This window comes from Pristiophorus japonicus, chromosome 1 (assembly GCF_044704955.1).
Source record: "Pristiophorus japonicus isolate sPriJap1 chromosome 1, sPriJap1.hap1, whole genome shotgun sequence".
Taxonomy (NCBI): domain Eukaryota; kingdom Metazoa; phylum Chordata; class Chondrichthyes; family Pristiophoridae; genus Pristiophorus; species Pristiophorus japonicus.
The window spans coordinates 199,629,020-199,643,595 of record NC_091977.1 but is presented as its reverse complement, the minus strand read 5'-3'; the positions used below and the strand labels follow the sequence as shown (position 1 = coordinate 199,643,595).

The window sequence follows — 14,576 nt, the reverse complement described above, 5'->3', positions numbered from 1 at the left end:
TTTCTTATAAAAGGATTATGTCCTATTTTATGGATCTAGAAATCATGTTAAAATGAAAGAACAGCAAAATTATTGCTATATATAATGTATCATTCTTTAGCAGACTAGCATTATTACTTACTTCAGTCCTAATGTTAATCTTGACATTCTGGGTTAAACATCTACCCAAAGTAGTTACATCATTGTTTTTAGCAGCATTATGGAATTCCTTCTCTGCTGGCAATACTACATTGGAAAGAGAAACATTAGCTGTTATCAGTACCTTCTGTTAAATATAAACACACCAAAGTTTTACTATGAGTGAAACATCACAAAATTGCATTTACATAAATTTGCTTTTATGATTTGTAGCAGCATTTGAAAGAATGAACTTGCATTTACATAAGCGCCTTTCACATTCTCAGGTTGTACATAAGCACTATGTAGGCACTCACTTTTGAAGTGCTGTAATGTAGATAAGTGAGGCAGCCAATTTATGCACAACAAATCACACCAACAGTGAAAGAGATGAAGAACCAGTTTGTTGTTTTTTGTAGTATTTTTTGAGGGAAGAATGTTGGCCAGATCACTGGGAGAAGTCCCTGCTCTTCTCCAAATATTGCCATGGAATCTTTACATTCCTGTATGCACAGGCATACAAGGCCTCCGTTTCACCCCTCATCCGACACACTGTACCTCTGACAATGCAGCACTCTCAGTATTGCACTGAAATGTTAGTCTGAAATATGCTCAAGTATTGGAGTGGAACTTGAACTCACAACTTTCTGACTCAGGTGAGAGTAGTGCTACCAACTTAGTTGTACTGACAATTGAACACATCCATTAATACAAGTCAGTCACACCTCAGGCGTTACATTTCAGATGTCACATTTTGTATAAAACACCGATAAAGCACAACTGAACAAATTTATTAAAAATATGCATTTTTTTTCCTGATCCAACCTCTCTGCAAGTATAAGCTAAAACAGAAAGTCGGCTGTAATTGACTTAAGGTTTGTCTATTTATACCACTTTCTCGCAGGGTGTATCTGAACAGTGGCCTTAAAGAGATAGGCAAGTTTAGAAGCCAAACATCACATCAGTGATTCAAACCCTTGGGCAATGCCAGGAGAGATCAACTAGTGGTAGAAAAACATTTCAACTGGTTTATTTAGTCAGATAATTACCCTTTAAAAATGATAATTTCTCAGTATATCTTTCCAAAACCAACAAAACCATCCAACTTATAGATTTATAAAAACAAATCAAAAATCTAAAGCCACTGTTGGCAGACTCTTTCTACATTTATAAAACAAAAGCAAAATACTGTGGATGCTGAAAATCTGAAATAAAAACAGAAAATGCTGAAAATACTCAACAGGTCAGGCAGCATCTGTGGAGAGAGAAACAGGGTCAACGTTTCAGGTCGATGAACTTTCAACACTTTAGTGCTGTTGGGGAGGAGTTAAACTAATATGGCAGGGGGATGAGAACCTATGAAGGGAGACAGAGGGAAGTAGAATGGGGGCAGAAGCAAAAGGTAGAAAGAAGAGGGCAGAGAAACCTAAGGCAAAAAGCAAAAAGGGCCACATTACAGCAAAATTCTAAAGGGGCAAAGTTTGTTAGAAAGACAAGCCTGAAGGCGCTGTGCCTCAATGCGAGGAGTATTTGGAATAAGGTGGACGAATTAACTGCGCAGATATGATGTAATTGGCATCACGGAGACATGGCTCCAGGGTGACCAAGGCTGAGAACTCAACATCCAGAGGTATTCAACATTTAGGAAGGATAGACAGAAAGGAAAAGGAGGCAGGGTGGCATTGCTGGTTAAAGAGAAAATTAATGCAATAGTAAGAAAGGACATTAGCTTGGATGATGTGGAATCGGTATGGGTGGAGCTACGGAATACCAAAGGGCAGAAAACGCTAGTGGGAGTTGTGTACAGACAACCAAACAGTAGTAGTGAGGTTGGGGACAGCATCAAACAAGAAATTAGGGATGCATGTAATAAATGTACAGCAGTTATCATGGGTGACTTTAATCTACATATAGATTGGGCTAACCAAACTGGTAGCAATGTGGTGGAGGCGGAGTTCCTGGAGTGTATTAGGGATGGTTTTCTAGACCAATATGTCGAGGAACCAACTAGGGAGCTGGCCATCCTAGACTGGGTGATGTGTAATGAGAAAGTACGAATTAGCAATCTTGTTGTGCGAGGCCCCTTGGGGAAGAGTGACCATAACATGGTAGAATTCTTTATTAAGATGGAGAGTGACACAGTTAATTCAGAAACCAGGGTCCTGAACTTAAGGAAAGGTAACTTCGAGGGTTTGAGGTGTGGATTGGCTAGAATAGACTGGCAAATGATACTTAAAGGGTTGACAGTGAATAGGCAATGGCAAACATTTAAAGATCACATGGATGAACTTCAGCAATTGTACATCCCTGTCTGGAGTAAAAATAAAACGGGAAAGGTGGCTCAACCGTGGCTAACAAGGGAAATTAAGGATAGTGTTAAATCCAAGGAAGAGGCATATAAATTGGCCAGAAAAAGGAGCAAACCTGAGGACTGGGAGAAATTTAGAATTCAGCAGAGGAGGACAAAGGGTTTAATTAAGAGGGGGAAAATAGAGTATGAAAAGATGCTTGCCGGGAACATAAAAACTGACTGCAAAAGCTTCTATAGATATGTGAAGAGAAAAAGATTAGTGAAGACAAACGTAGGTCCCTTGCAGTTGGATTCAGGAGAATTTATAATGGGGAACAAAGAAATGGCAGACCAACTGAACAAGTACTTTGGTTCTGTCTTCACGAAGGAAGACACAAATAACCTTCCGGAAGTACTAGGGGACCGAGGCTCTAGTGAAAAGGAGGAACTGAAGGATATCCTTATTAGGCGGGAAATTGTGTTAGGGAAATTGATGGGATTGAAGGTCGATAAATTCCTGGGGCCTGATAGTCTGCATCCCAGAGTACTTCAGGAAATAGCCCTAGAAATAGTGGATGCATTGGTGAGCATTTTCCAACAGTCTATCGACTCTGGATCAGTTCCCATGGACTGGAGGGTAGCTAATGTATCATCACTTTTTAAAAAGGGAGGGAGAGAGAAAGCGGGTAATTATAGACCGGTTAACCTGACATCAGTAGTGGAGAAAATGTTGGAATCAATTATTAAAGATGAAATAGCAGCGCATTTGGAAAGCAGTGACAGGATCGGTCCAAGTCAGCATGGATTTATGCTCGTACACACAGCCCATGTACCGAGGAAGGATTCTGCCCATTTTACCCTAGCAGGCGGCGTCTCAGTCCAGAGGAGATGCATCATGTGGCGGACTTGGTCAAGTGGAAATCATGCTTGACAAATCTTCTGGAATTTTTTGAGGATGTAACTAGTCGGGTGGACAAGGGATGTGGTGTGCAAAATCAAAGCACTTGGAATTGGGGGTAATGTACTGACATGGATAAACAACTGGTTGGCAGAGAGTCGGGATAAACGGGTCCTTTGCAGAATGGCAGGCAGTGACTAGTGGAGTGCCACAGGGCTCAGTGCTGGGACCCCAGCTCTACAATATACATCAATAATTTAGCTGAAGGAATTGAGTGTAATATCTCCAAGTTTGCAGATGACACTAAACTGGGTGGTGGTGTGACCTGTGAGGGGGACGCTCACAGGTTAGGTGAGTGGGCAAATGCATGACAGATGCAGTATAATGTGGATATATGTGAGGTTATCCACTTTGGGGGCAAAAACACGAAGACAGAATATTATCTGAATGGCGGCAGATTAGGAAAAGGGGAGGTGCAACGAGACCTGGGTGTCATGGTTCATCAGTCATTGAAAGTTGGCATACAAGCACAGCAGGTGGTGAAGGCGGCAAATGGTATGTTGGCCTTCATAGCTATGGGATTTGAGTATAGGAGCAGGGACGTCTTACTGCAGTTGTACAGGGCCTTAGTGAGGCCTCACCTGGGATATTGTGTTCAATTTTGGTCTCCTATTCTGAGAAAGGACGTTCTTGCTATTGAGGGAGTGCAGCGAAGGTTCACCAGACTGATTCCCGGGATGGCTGGACTGACATATGAGGAGAGACTGGATCGACTGGGCCTTTATTCACTGGAGTTTAGAAGGGTGAGAGGGGGTCTCATAGAAACATATAAAATTCTGACGGGACTGGACAGGTTAGATGCAGGAAGAATGTTCCCGATGTTGTGGAAGTCCAGAACCAGGGGACACATTCTGATAAGGGTAAGCCATTTAGGACTGAGATGAGGAGAAACTTCTTCACTCAGAGAGTTGTTAACCTGTGGAATTCCCTACCGCACAGAGGTGTTGATGCCAGTTCATTGGATATATTCAAGAGGGAGTTAGATATGGCCCTTACGGCTAAAGGGATCAAGGGGTATGGAGAGAAAGCAGGAAAGAGGTACTGAGGGAATGATCAGCCATGATCTTATTGAATGGTGGTGCAGGCTCGAAGGGACGAATGGCCTACTCCAGCACCTATTTTCTATGTTTCTATGTCAGAACTGGAAAAAGTTAGAGATGTAACAGATTTTAAGCAAGTGCATTTTTACCCTCAGATAGATATGCAACGTATCATCTGCTGAAGCCTATCAGAAGAGACCATCTCCAATAATTCAGACGTCATTCTTTTTACATGCAACAATAAGTGACAATCTTTCCTGTAAAGTTTCACAGTCCACCGAGCATTTCCTTTAATGTTGTGGCTCAAGATTTTTTGAACACTTTATTGCTTTCATTTAAATAACTTTTACAAAGTGAGACATGCTGTCTGTCCATTAAAAAACAGTGTTATACCTTATATGTACAAAAAGTTCAGAACAATTTGAACTCATTGTATAAAAAAAGGCTCGATCAATGCCTGTTTAATAATGGAATGAAGGTAATAATGTTAAAGAGAAATATGGACAGAAATAATTAAAATGCTAGAGAACATGATTGTTCCTTCATTGCTGGGTCCGTGGAAATACTGTTTGGGCTTTTAACCTGTTAAAAGTTTTACCATTTTTCTACTCACATATTTCAGGAAATCAATAAATTGGATAGCATCCATGTTAGGATGAATTATACACACGTAATGATGGCAACTAGTTGTTAAGGTTTAATGATCTTTTCTGATTCCATATTTTTTTAGGTTTTGTAGGCCCACATAGATACTCCAAAATTGACCCAAAAAAAGTTCTTAAATTTGGGTCAATATGGTGGTTCTTCTAGAATATTTTCAGATTTAACGACACATAAAAATATTGTACCAGCATTCATCTTGTAACATGGAGTTACAGCTGTATGTCATCAACAATGCATTTCGGGATATGCAATACCGCTACAGTTCTAGTGTGTCAAAATGAACAGATATTAAAGGGGAGAATTTTAACCCCCAAAAAACAGGTTAGTTGCGGTCGGGTGGGAGGTTTCAGTGTTAAAAAACGGAATCACGATCCCAACAGCCCACTTCCAGTTTTAACTGAGGCGTGAAAGGGGGTAGCAGCCAACCCACTCCCATGAGGCGGGTCACTATTTAAATATTATAATGAGGCTGCTTGCCTCAGATTTAACCAGTATTTCAAATTTAATAGTGGCTGATCAGGTTTCTTGGGCTTCAGAAAACCCACCAGCTAAAGTAAGGCGAGGACTGCTGGATCCAGGAGTTAAGTGCCAGCGCCCCTGCCTCATCCACCCCCAGCAATCAGAGGCCCCCCCGCAAGGCCTCCGATCCCCTCCCCCCAACCGATCCTCCAGCCCCACAGCTCTGGGCCCCTGACCACCCCATCCCCCGACAGGTCCGCACCCAATCCCTCCCTCCCTCCTCTCTGCGGTCTAGTGCCACTGGTCTACCTGCCTGCAACCAGCCAGCTCTCTCCATCTGGCTGGCTGCAGGTGAAAAACTGTCCTTTGAAATGCAAAGCAGGCTCTGCCATTAAATTGAGCAGAGACTGTGGGAAACCCATTCCCCGGGTTTCCTGACTGCTTCCTAGACCCCCACCCTCCCCTGCTCTTAACGCGCCTCCCAATTAAAATTTCAGCCTAATAGTGCAGCTTGGGAACTGAATTTCAGCCAATTTGTCAGCATTTGCATCAGTGTACACCTGACCAGTGTTGCACGTGGATCAGCCTAAATGGACATTGATAAGAATACTGGGATCCAGGGTATACTGCAGCAATTACTAATGATGCAATCCTAATCTTACCACAAATGGCTAGGAAGAGTAGTAGATGACAAGGTAGCAGCAAAGGTAGTCATGTGAAACAAAGCAACTGCATAATTGGCTTCATTGCCCCTGGTTTAGGGAAGGAAAGTGCATCTATGCGTGTGTCAGGTGAAAATGTGATCAATTTTAACTCCAAGCTCTTCTGTAGTCAAATATGCTGCCAACACTCGCTCTTTGGGCTCAGATGTGCAGAATTGCCACTTAGGTGAGATATCGAAGACCTCATAGCATTCATGGAATGGTACCATCTTGAGAAAGGAAGGCAGAAAAGGGCAGAAAATTCAAAGAAAAAAGTTCGTGTATGTAACTGTGGTAATCTCGCTTACACTGCATTCAGGAACCAGCGTGGATCTGAAACTGATAAGATCAAGTTCTCTATGTGAAACAAAACAACTGGGATATCTTTCTGAATCAGTCAGCTCCAGAAAAATCTAACATCCATCATGACTTGAACCAAGTCTTCTAGCTGTGTGCCACCAAACACAATCTTGAACTGTTTGCTCTCAGAGAACTAATATTATGTCAGATTGTCTTCAACAATTTTAACTCAATGAGTTGTAACTATTAAACAACTTTTGATACTTTCTGCATTCGATAAACTTATGCCCTATTTACTAGCCTCCAGCCAAAGTGAATATCCCACGTCCACAACAATATTCATCATCTACAAAGAAAAAACTACATTGAGTGTTCATTTGGACATTAATGCAATAGACAGGAATATGCAGCATTAATGATCCACCTTATGGTTTGTTGACTTTTATTTATGATGCAAATGAGTGCGGTGCAAGTAATGGGTGGCGGATCCAAACAACATGTCGTATGGTAAGAGCATTGTGGTTTACAGAATTTTATTTCTAGTATTGCTGTTGATTTCTTGTTGCACTTGTTGTGTATCTGTAACGCATGCACTCCCATATTCCGCCACCAGGGAGCGCATCCCCTGAAGTCCCAAGGGATCCCAGCATCCCTTGGGAGCACTGTATATAAGCCGGCCCCTAAGGCCTGTTCCTCACTCTGGAGTGTCTTAATAAAGACTGAGGTCACTGTTACTTTAACCTCCCTGTATGCAGTCTCATCTGGGTTAGGATAACTGGCGACGAGTATACGAATCCAACGCAAAGATGCGGCAAACTGTGGGCATCCTGGAGAAGTTCTTGGAGGATGAGGAGTGGGAAGCCTATGTCGAACGGCTAGACCAGTACTTTGTAGCCAACGAGTTGGATGGAGAAGGAAGTGCTGCAAAAAGGAGAGCGGTCCTCCTCACAGTCTGTGGGGCACCGATAAGTCGTATGAGGAGCTGTGTACACTGGTTCAGGAGCATCTTAACCCGAGGGAGCGCGTGCTGATGGCGAGGTATCGGTTCTACACGTGCCAGCGATTTGAAGGTCAGGAAATGGCAAGCTATGTCGCCGAGCTAAGGCGACTTGCAGGACAATGTGAGTTTGATGGCTACCTGGAGCAGATGCTCAGAGACTTTTTTGTCCTGGGCATTGGCCATGAGACCATCCTACGAAAACTTTTGACTGTAGAGACACCGATCCTCAGTAAGGCCATTGCAATAGCACAGGCGTTTATGTCCATCAGTGATAACACCAAACAAATCTCTCAGCACACAAGTGCTAGCATTGTTCATAAATTAACTGGAACTATGTGCGTGAGTAGAAATGTACAGGGCAGAATCCTCGAATCTGCAACTACCAGCAGGCCTCAGGTGACCCAGATGACTCAAAGTCCGCAACAAAGGATGAATGCAAGGCAATTCACACCTTGTTGGCATTGTGGAGGCTTCCATTCAGCCTATTCATGCCGCTTCAAAGGGTATGTTTGCAAGAGCTGTGGAACAATGGGGCACCTCCAACGAGCTTGCAGACGAGCTGCAAGCTCTGCAAAACCTGCTAACCATCATGTGGCAGAGGAAGATCGGTCCATGGTGGATCAAAGCAATTTCGAGCCTCAGAGAGAGGAGGCAGATGCTGAAGTACATGGGGTGCACACATTTGCAACGAAATGTTCACCTATAATGCTAAACGTAAAATTGAATGGCTTACCCGTAGCCATGGAACTGGACACTGGCACTCGCCAATTCATCATGAGTAAAAAGATGTTTGAGAGATTGTGGTGCAACAAGGCACTCAGACTAGCCTTGAGCCCCATCCACACGAAACTGAGAACATACACCAAAGAGCTCATCACTGTCCTGGGCAGCGCCATGATCAAGGTCACCTACGAGGGCACGGTGCATGAACTGCCACTCTGGATTGTCCTGGGCAATGGCCCCACACTGCTTGGAAGGAGCTGGCTGGGCAAAATCCGCTGGAACTGGGATGACATCCGAGCGCTATCACATGTCGATGAATTCTCATGTACCCAGGTTCTGAACAAATTTCCTTCCCTGTTTGAGCCAAGCATTGGAAACTTTTCTGGGGCGAAGATGCGGATCCACTTGGTCCCAGAGGCACGACCCATTCACCACAAGGCGCGAACGGTACCTCACATGATGAGACAGAGAGTGGAAATCAAGCTGGACAGGCTGCAACGTGAGGGCATCTCCCCAGTGGAATTCAGCGAGTGGGCCAGCCCGATTGTTCCAGTACTCAAAAGTGATGGCACGGTCAGGATTTGCGGCGATTATAAAGTAACTATAAATCGTTTCTCGCTACAGGACCAATACCCGCTACCTAAGGCAGACGACCTATTTGCGACGCTGCCAGGAGGCAAGACGTTCACCTAGCTCGACCTGACTTCAGCCTACATGACGCAGGAGCTGGAGGAGTCTTCAAAGGGCCTCACCTGCATCAACACGCACAAGGGACTGTTCATCTACAACAGATGCTCGTTTGGAATTCGGTCAGCTGCAGCGATCTTCCAGAGAAACATGGAGAGCCTACTCAAGTCGGTACTACGCACGGTGGTTTTTCAGGACGACATATTGGTCACGGGTCGGGCACCGTTGAGCACCTACAAAACCTGGAGGAGGTCCTCCAGTGACTGGATCGCATAGGGCTGTGGCTGAAGAGGTCGAAATGCATCTTCATGGCAACAGAAGTGGAGTTTTTGGGGAGAAAGATCACGACGGACGGCATTCGGCCCACAGACGCCAAGACAGAGGCTATCAGGAACGCGCCCAGGCCACAGAACGTTACGGAGCTGCAGTCGTTCCTGGGACTCCTCAACTATTTTTGTAACTTCCTACCGGGGTTAAGCACCCTCTTAGAGCCCCTACATGTGTTATTGCGTAAAGGTGAGAACTGGGTATGGGGAAAAAACCAAGTAATTGCTTTTGAAAAAGCCAGAAACATTTTATGCTCCAACAAGCTGCTTGTATTGTATAACCCATGTAAAAGACTTGTGTTAACATGTGATGCATCGTCGTATGGAGTCGGGTGTGTATTACAACAAGCTAACGTTGCAGGGAAGTTGCAACCTGTCGCCTATGCCTCCAGGAGCTTGTCTAAGGCCGAGAGGGCCTACAGCATGATTGAGAAAGAGGCATTAGTGTGTGTGTTTGGGGTAAAGAAAATGCATCAGTTCCTGTTTGGCCTCAAATTTGAGCTGGAAACCAATCACAAGCCCTTCACATCCCTGTTCACTGAAAACAAGGGGATAAATACTAATGCCTCAGCCCGCATACAAAGGTGGGCACTCACGCTATCAGCGTATAACTATACCATCTGCCACAGGCCAGGCACCGAGAACTGTGCGGATGCTCTCAGTCGGCTACCATTGATCACCACGGGGGTGGAAATGGCGCAGCCTGCAAACTTGTTGATGGTGGTACAGCCCGCAGACTTGTTGATGGTCATGGAAGTGTTTGAAAATGATAAATCACCTGTCATGGCCCGCCACATTAGGACTTGGACCAGCCAAGATCCTCTGCTGTCCCTAGTAAAAAACTGTGTACTGCATGGGAGCTGGGCCAGCATCCCCGTTGAAATGCAAGAGCTAATCAAGCCGTTCCAGCAGCGAAAGGACGAGCTATCCAATCAGCCAGACTGCCTGTTGTGAGGTAACCGCGTAGTGCTACCCAAAAAGGGCAGGGAGACGTTGATCTCAGATCTCCACAGCACACACCCGGGGATAGTAATGATGAAATCGATAGCCAGATCCCACGTGTGGTGGCCCGGTATCGACTCTGACTTAGAGTCCTGTGTACGGCAATGCAGCGTGTGTGCTCAGTTGAGCAACGCGCCCAGAGAGGCACCACTAAGTTTGTGGTCCTAGCCCTCCAGACCTTGGTCGAGGATTCATGTCGACTGTGCCGGCCCGTTTCTCGGTAAAATGTTTTTGGTGGTGGTGGATGCTTTTTCAAAATGGATTGAATGTGAAATAATGTTGGGAAGCACTGCCACCGCCATCATTGAAAGCCTGAGGGCCATGTTTGCCACCCACGGCCTGCCTGACATACTGGTCAGTGACAACGGGCCATGTTTCACCAGTGCCGAATTTAAAGAATTCATGACCCGTAATGGGATCAAACATGTCACCTCGGCCCCGTTAAACCAGCCTCCAATGGGCAGGCAGAGCGGGCAGTACAGTCAAACAGAGCCTTAAATGAGTCACGGAAGGCTCACTCCAAACCCGCCTGGCCAGAGTACTGCTCAGCTACCGCACGAGACCCCACTCGCTCACAGGGGTACCCCCGGCTGAGCTACTCATGAAAAGGAACTTAAAACCAGACTCTCGCTGGTTCAGAGTGATGTTGTGGATCTGTAAAGCATGCACTCTCATGTTCCACTACCAGGGGGCTCATCCCCTGAAGTCCCAAGTGATCCCAGCATCCCTTGGGAGCACTGTATATAAGCCGGCCCCGAAGGCCTGTTTCTCACTCTGGAGTGTCTTAATAAAGACTGAGGTCACTGTTACTTTAACCTCCCTGTGTGCAGTCTCATCTGTGTTAGGAACACAATAGCACTAATTTACTAGAACTTTTCAATCATTTATAAAAGCACTTACTGGTTTCAATTTATATTAAATTGTTTCAAAATAAATGTGTCTCAGAAGATTCTGGTTTGTCACATGATATTACACACAAGCCATTGTACAGGAAAAGATAAATACCACTTGTCCACAGAACAATATAGTAAGCCCTTCAGGAATCTTACATGAAGTATTTTATAATAAGGGCATGTCACAGAGTAGGTGCGTATAATTTAGCCAGAGGTTCTCCTGCAGCCTCGGCAGACCTATTGATCCACTTGCTGATGAGCCTGAATTCAGAACCTACCATCTCTGCGATCTTGGGTAGAGAAAGATTTATTTTAAAGAAGCAAAAATGTAAAACTTTAAAAGGAACACAGAATGAATCTTGGCCCCTGCATTGCAATTATAGAACAAGTACAGATTGAATAATATATGGGATATAAGTGAAAATATAATGAAAGCACATGAAAGCTCTTTACAACAGGCTTACAAAAGTAGGATGTCGAAGGTGGGAGACTTGATTGGCGGTGCCTCTGGATGAAGGTCACTTTCTTCTGTTCCAATTAGTACACCTCCTTTAAAATTATGAAGAACATGGAGAATGCTTACTGTTTGAAATGGTGAGAAATTTGCACTGAATGGCTGAGATATGAAGAAGAAAATATGAGCCATAAACAGTTAAGAATCTAAGTGTAGCAGATGGATGGAAGGCTGAGCACTGCCTTCCATCCATCTCTGTTGTGGGAGACAGTATGCATTTAGTTGGTAATGGAGCTTGCAATGTCTAACTCACCCTTCAGGGAAGTAGAAAGGAGGACAGATTTTAATCAGCTTTTCACTGTACCAAGTTTCAGGAGCAGGGTGGATTCACTCAAAAACTAGATTGTCAAGGCAAAAGCGAATCCTGTGACAACCCTACTCCAACCAAAAACCACCGAGTCTCTGGTCTTGACTTAAAGTGCTGTCAGTTAGGTCAGTGGTTCTCAAACTGAGCTCCACGGAAACTGGGAGTCTATAGAGTCTTTCCAGAGGGTTCACAAAATAATGTGAACGGGGCCCATTGCTGCGATGGCGCGCGTCGCACTCGCGCTGTTGGCCATTATTTTGATTTCCTTCATCTGTTCGAGCTGCGCAGCTGAGAGTTTGCGCATCGGGAAGTGGACATCAAGCCCAGGGGCCTAGTGCACCCGCACAGAGAGACACTGCTAACCAATCACTGAGGGGGCACTGGGACCGAGGAAACTCTGGAAACAGACACGTAACCGGATTAGCGGGCCTCGGACTGACTGAGAATCCCAAGAGACGAGATGGGAGGCTGCAGAGACAACAGGAGTGGATTCGCAGGGCTGTAGCTGGGGGAGGGTAGGAAGGCGCGGCTATGACAGCCTTGTCCAAGGGCCTGGAATGACAATCAAACTGAGCTTCGTTCACTGAGTACAGCCGATAGACCTATGACTGAACCCAGGTTAAAACTGGGTCCCAGTTACTGCCAGTGTCTTGATAGCAGAAATGTCATACACCAGACAGCTCGTCAGCGATATTCCAATGCACACAGGCCGGTAAACCGCAGAGGGGAGGAAAAAACCCTGAAACACTCAGTATTGAGTAGGCAGGCAGTGGAGAGTTACACCTGAAACGGTGCCAGTGTTCTCAACAGGAGCCACCAAGCATTCCAAGAAGAGCAGGGAGGTGTCATGTGGAGAAGTATTCAATAGGCATGTTTCTGAACCTGTAGGATTACCTTTCAACTGAAGGGAAGTTAAAAGTTTTCCTATCACCAATCACATCAATGTATCAAAATATCATGCAAGTCCCTTTAACATGACGCTGATGAACTTTACATTCAGAAATGTACATGTGTAAGGAGTTTATAGTGTTATAATTTAGATGGTGTGCCCATGATCGCTAATTCATTTGAAAAGTGGTCCTTCAACCAAAGACGTTTGAGAACTACTGAGTAAAGTTACTGAGGCCTTATACAAACTTTAGAGCACATATATAGGATTTGTTTTTCACAAACCTGAAAATTGTATTTTCACTTGTGTACCATGGTTTAGTCACTCTGTATTTGCGTTCCATAATTGCAGCGTGGTAGCTAATACTCATTCTGTGTTCAACTACATTTATTCAGCTCTTAAGACAGGACCAAAAGGCACATATCTATACTCAGTGTTAAAGTAGCCCTTTACTAAACAAATCTTTGTGAGTTAATACACACATATATAGCTGCCCATAGCATTGATCTACTAACATGAATAAATGTTGATTGTACACATGTAATTGTACACACAATTTTTTTTTTTATTCGTTCTGGGATGTGGGCATCGCAAGGCCAGCATTTATTGCCTGCTGTGATCCCCTCAATGCATTTCATGTCACCATATAGATAATCTTCACGATTATCTGCAGTTTTCTCATAATGTTTACAGCTAAATTGTTGCATGTATCAGTAAAATTGCAATATACAGTATTTCATAGGTATATTATTATATTTATTTTTGATTAAAAAATCCTTACATGCTTTTACCATCTCTCATCTCAACAGAAATAGTGATAATGGGAAAAATGTTATCCATTTAAGGTCTAGCACTGTCAATAAGGAGAAATCACTGGAAAAAATGAGCAGAGATTTGACATTAAATATAACTAAACACCATATTTAACAGTTAGAATGCATAGTTAACAGTCAAACATTTTAATTTGCACCAACAATGATTCTATTGGGTCTTTCAAGTAACCTAAAATAAAACGCAAGTCTTCTGTTAAATGATGTGTGTGATTTGCTTCAGAGATGACTGGTGTTGCTTTCTATAGTACATTAAATTTTATACTACATTAAATTTATGAACAGCAGCCTGCCATTCCAAATAGTCATTATATCAAGAATTAACGGTTTTATTATCAGTTGCTGTGTTGTTATGCTGCATTCCGAATTTGGTAAGAGTTTAGAAGAGGTTTTACAACAAGACAAATTAGTGGCTTTAAGTGTGAATGACTGATTAGCTTTCAGTGTGAACTGTAAACCTTGTGTATTTTTAACAAATTCGAAACCATAATTTTTGTATGAGACGTTAAACTGAGTCTGCTTTCTCAGGTGAACGTAAAAAAATCCCACGGCACTATTTCGAAGAAGAGCTGGGGAGTTATCCTGGGTGTCCTGGCCAATATTTATCCCTTAATCAATCTAACAAAAACAGATTATTTGGTCGTTATCACATTGCTATTTCTGGGAGCTTGCTGTGCGCAATTGCCGGCTGCGTTTCCTACATTACAAGAGTGACTACACTTCAAAAGTACTTCATTGGCTGCAAAGAGCTTTGGGATGTCCTGAGGTTGTGAAAGGTGCTATAGAAATGTAAATCATTTCTTTGTCTCTTTTTCTTTAAAAAATGTCAGTATTCAAAACAAAAGGCTACTTTTTACACTACTATTCCTGGCAAGAA

The 14,576-nt window shown here is 43.8% G+C and overlaps 1 protein-coding gene across 1 annotated transcript in view; it reads right to left on the bottom strand.

Moving 5' to 3' along the window:
- LOC139268110 (ankyrin repeat and death domain-containing protein 1B-like) overlaps positions 1 to 14,576 on the bottom strand; it is a 97,664-nt gene that overhangs the window by 72,552 nt on the left and 10,536 nt on the right. The window contains exon 2 of the mRNA XM_070886129.1: positions 122 to 225. Coding sequence (XP_070742230.1) covers positions 122 to 225 — 104 coding nt within the window. The remainder of the gene's footprint in view (positions 1 to 121; positions 226 to 14,576) is intronic.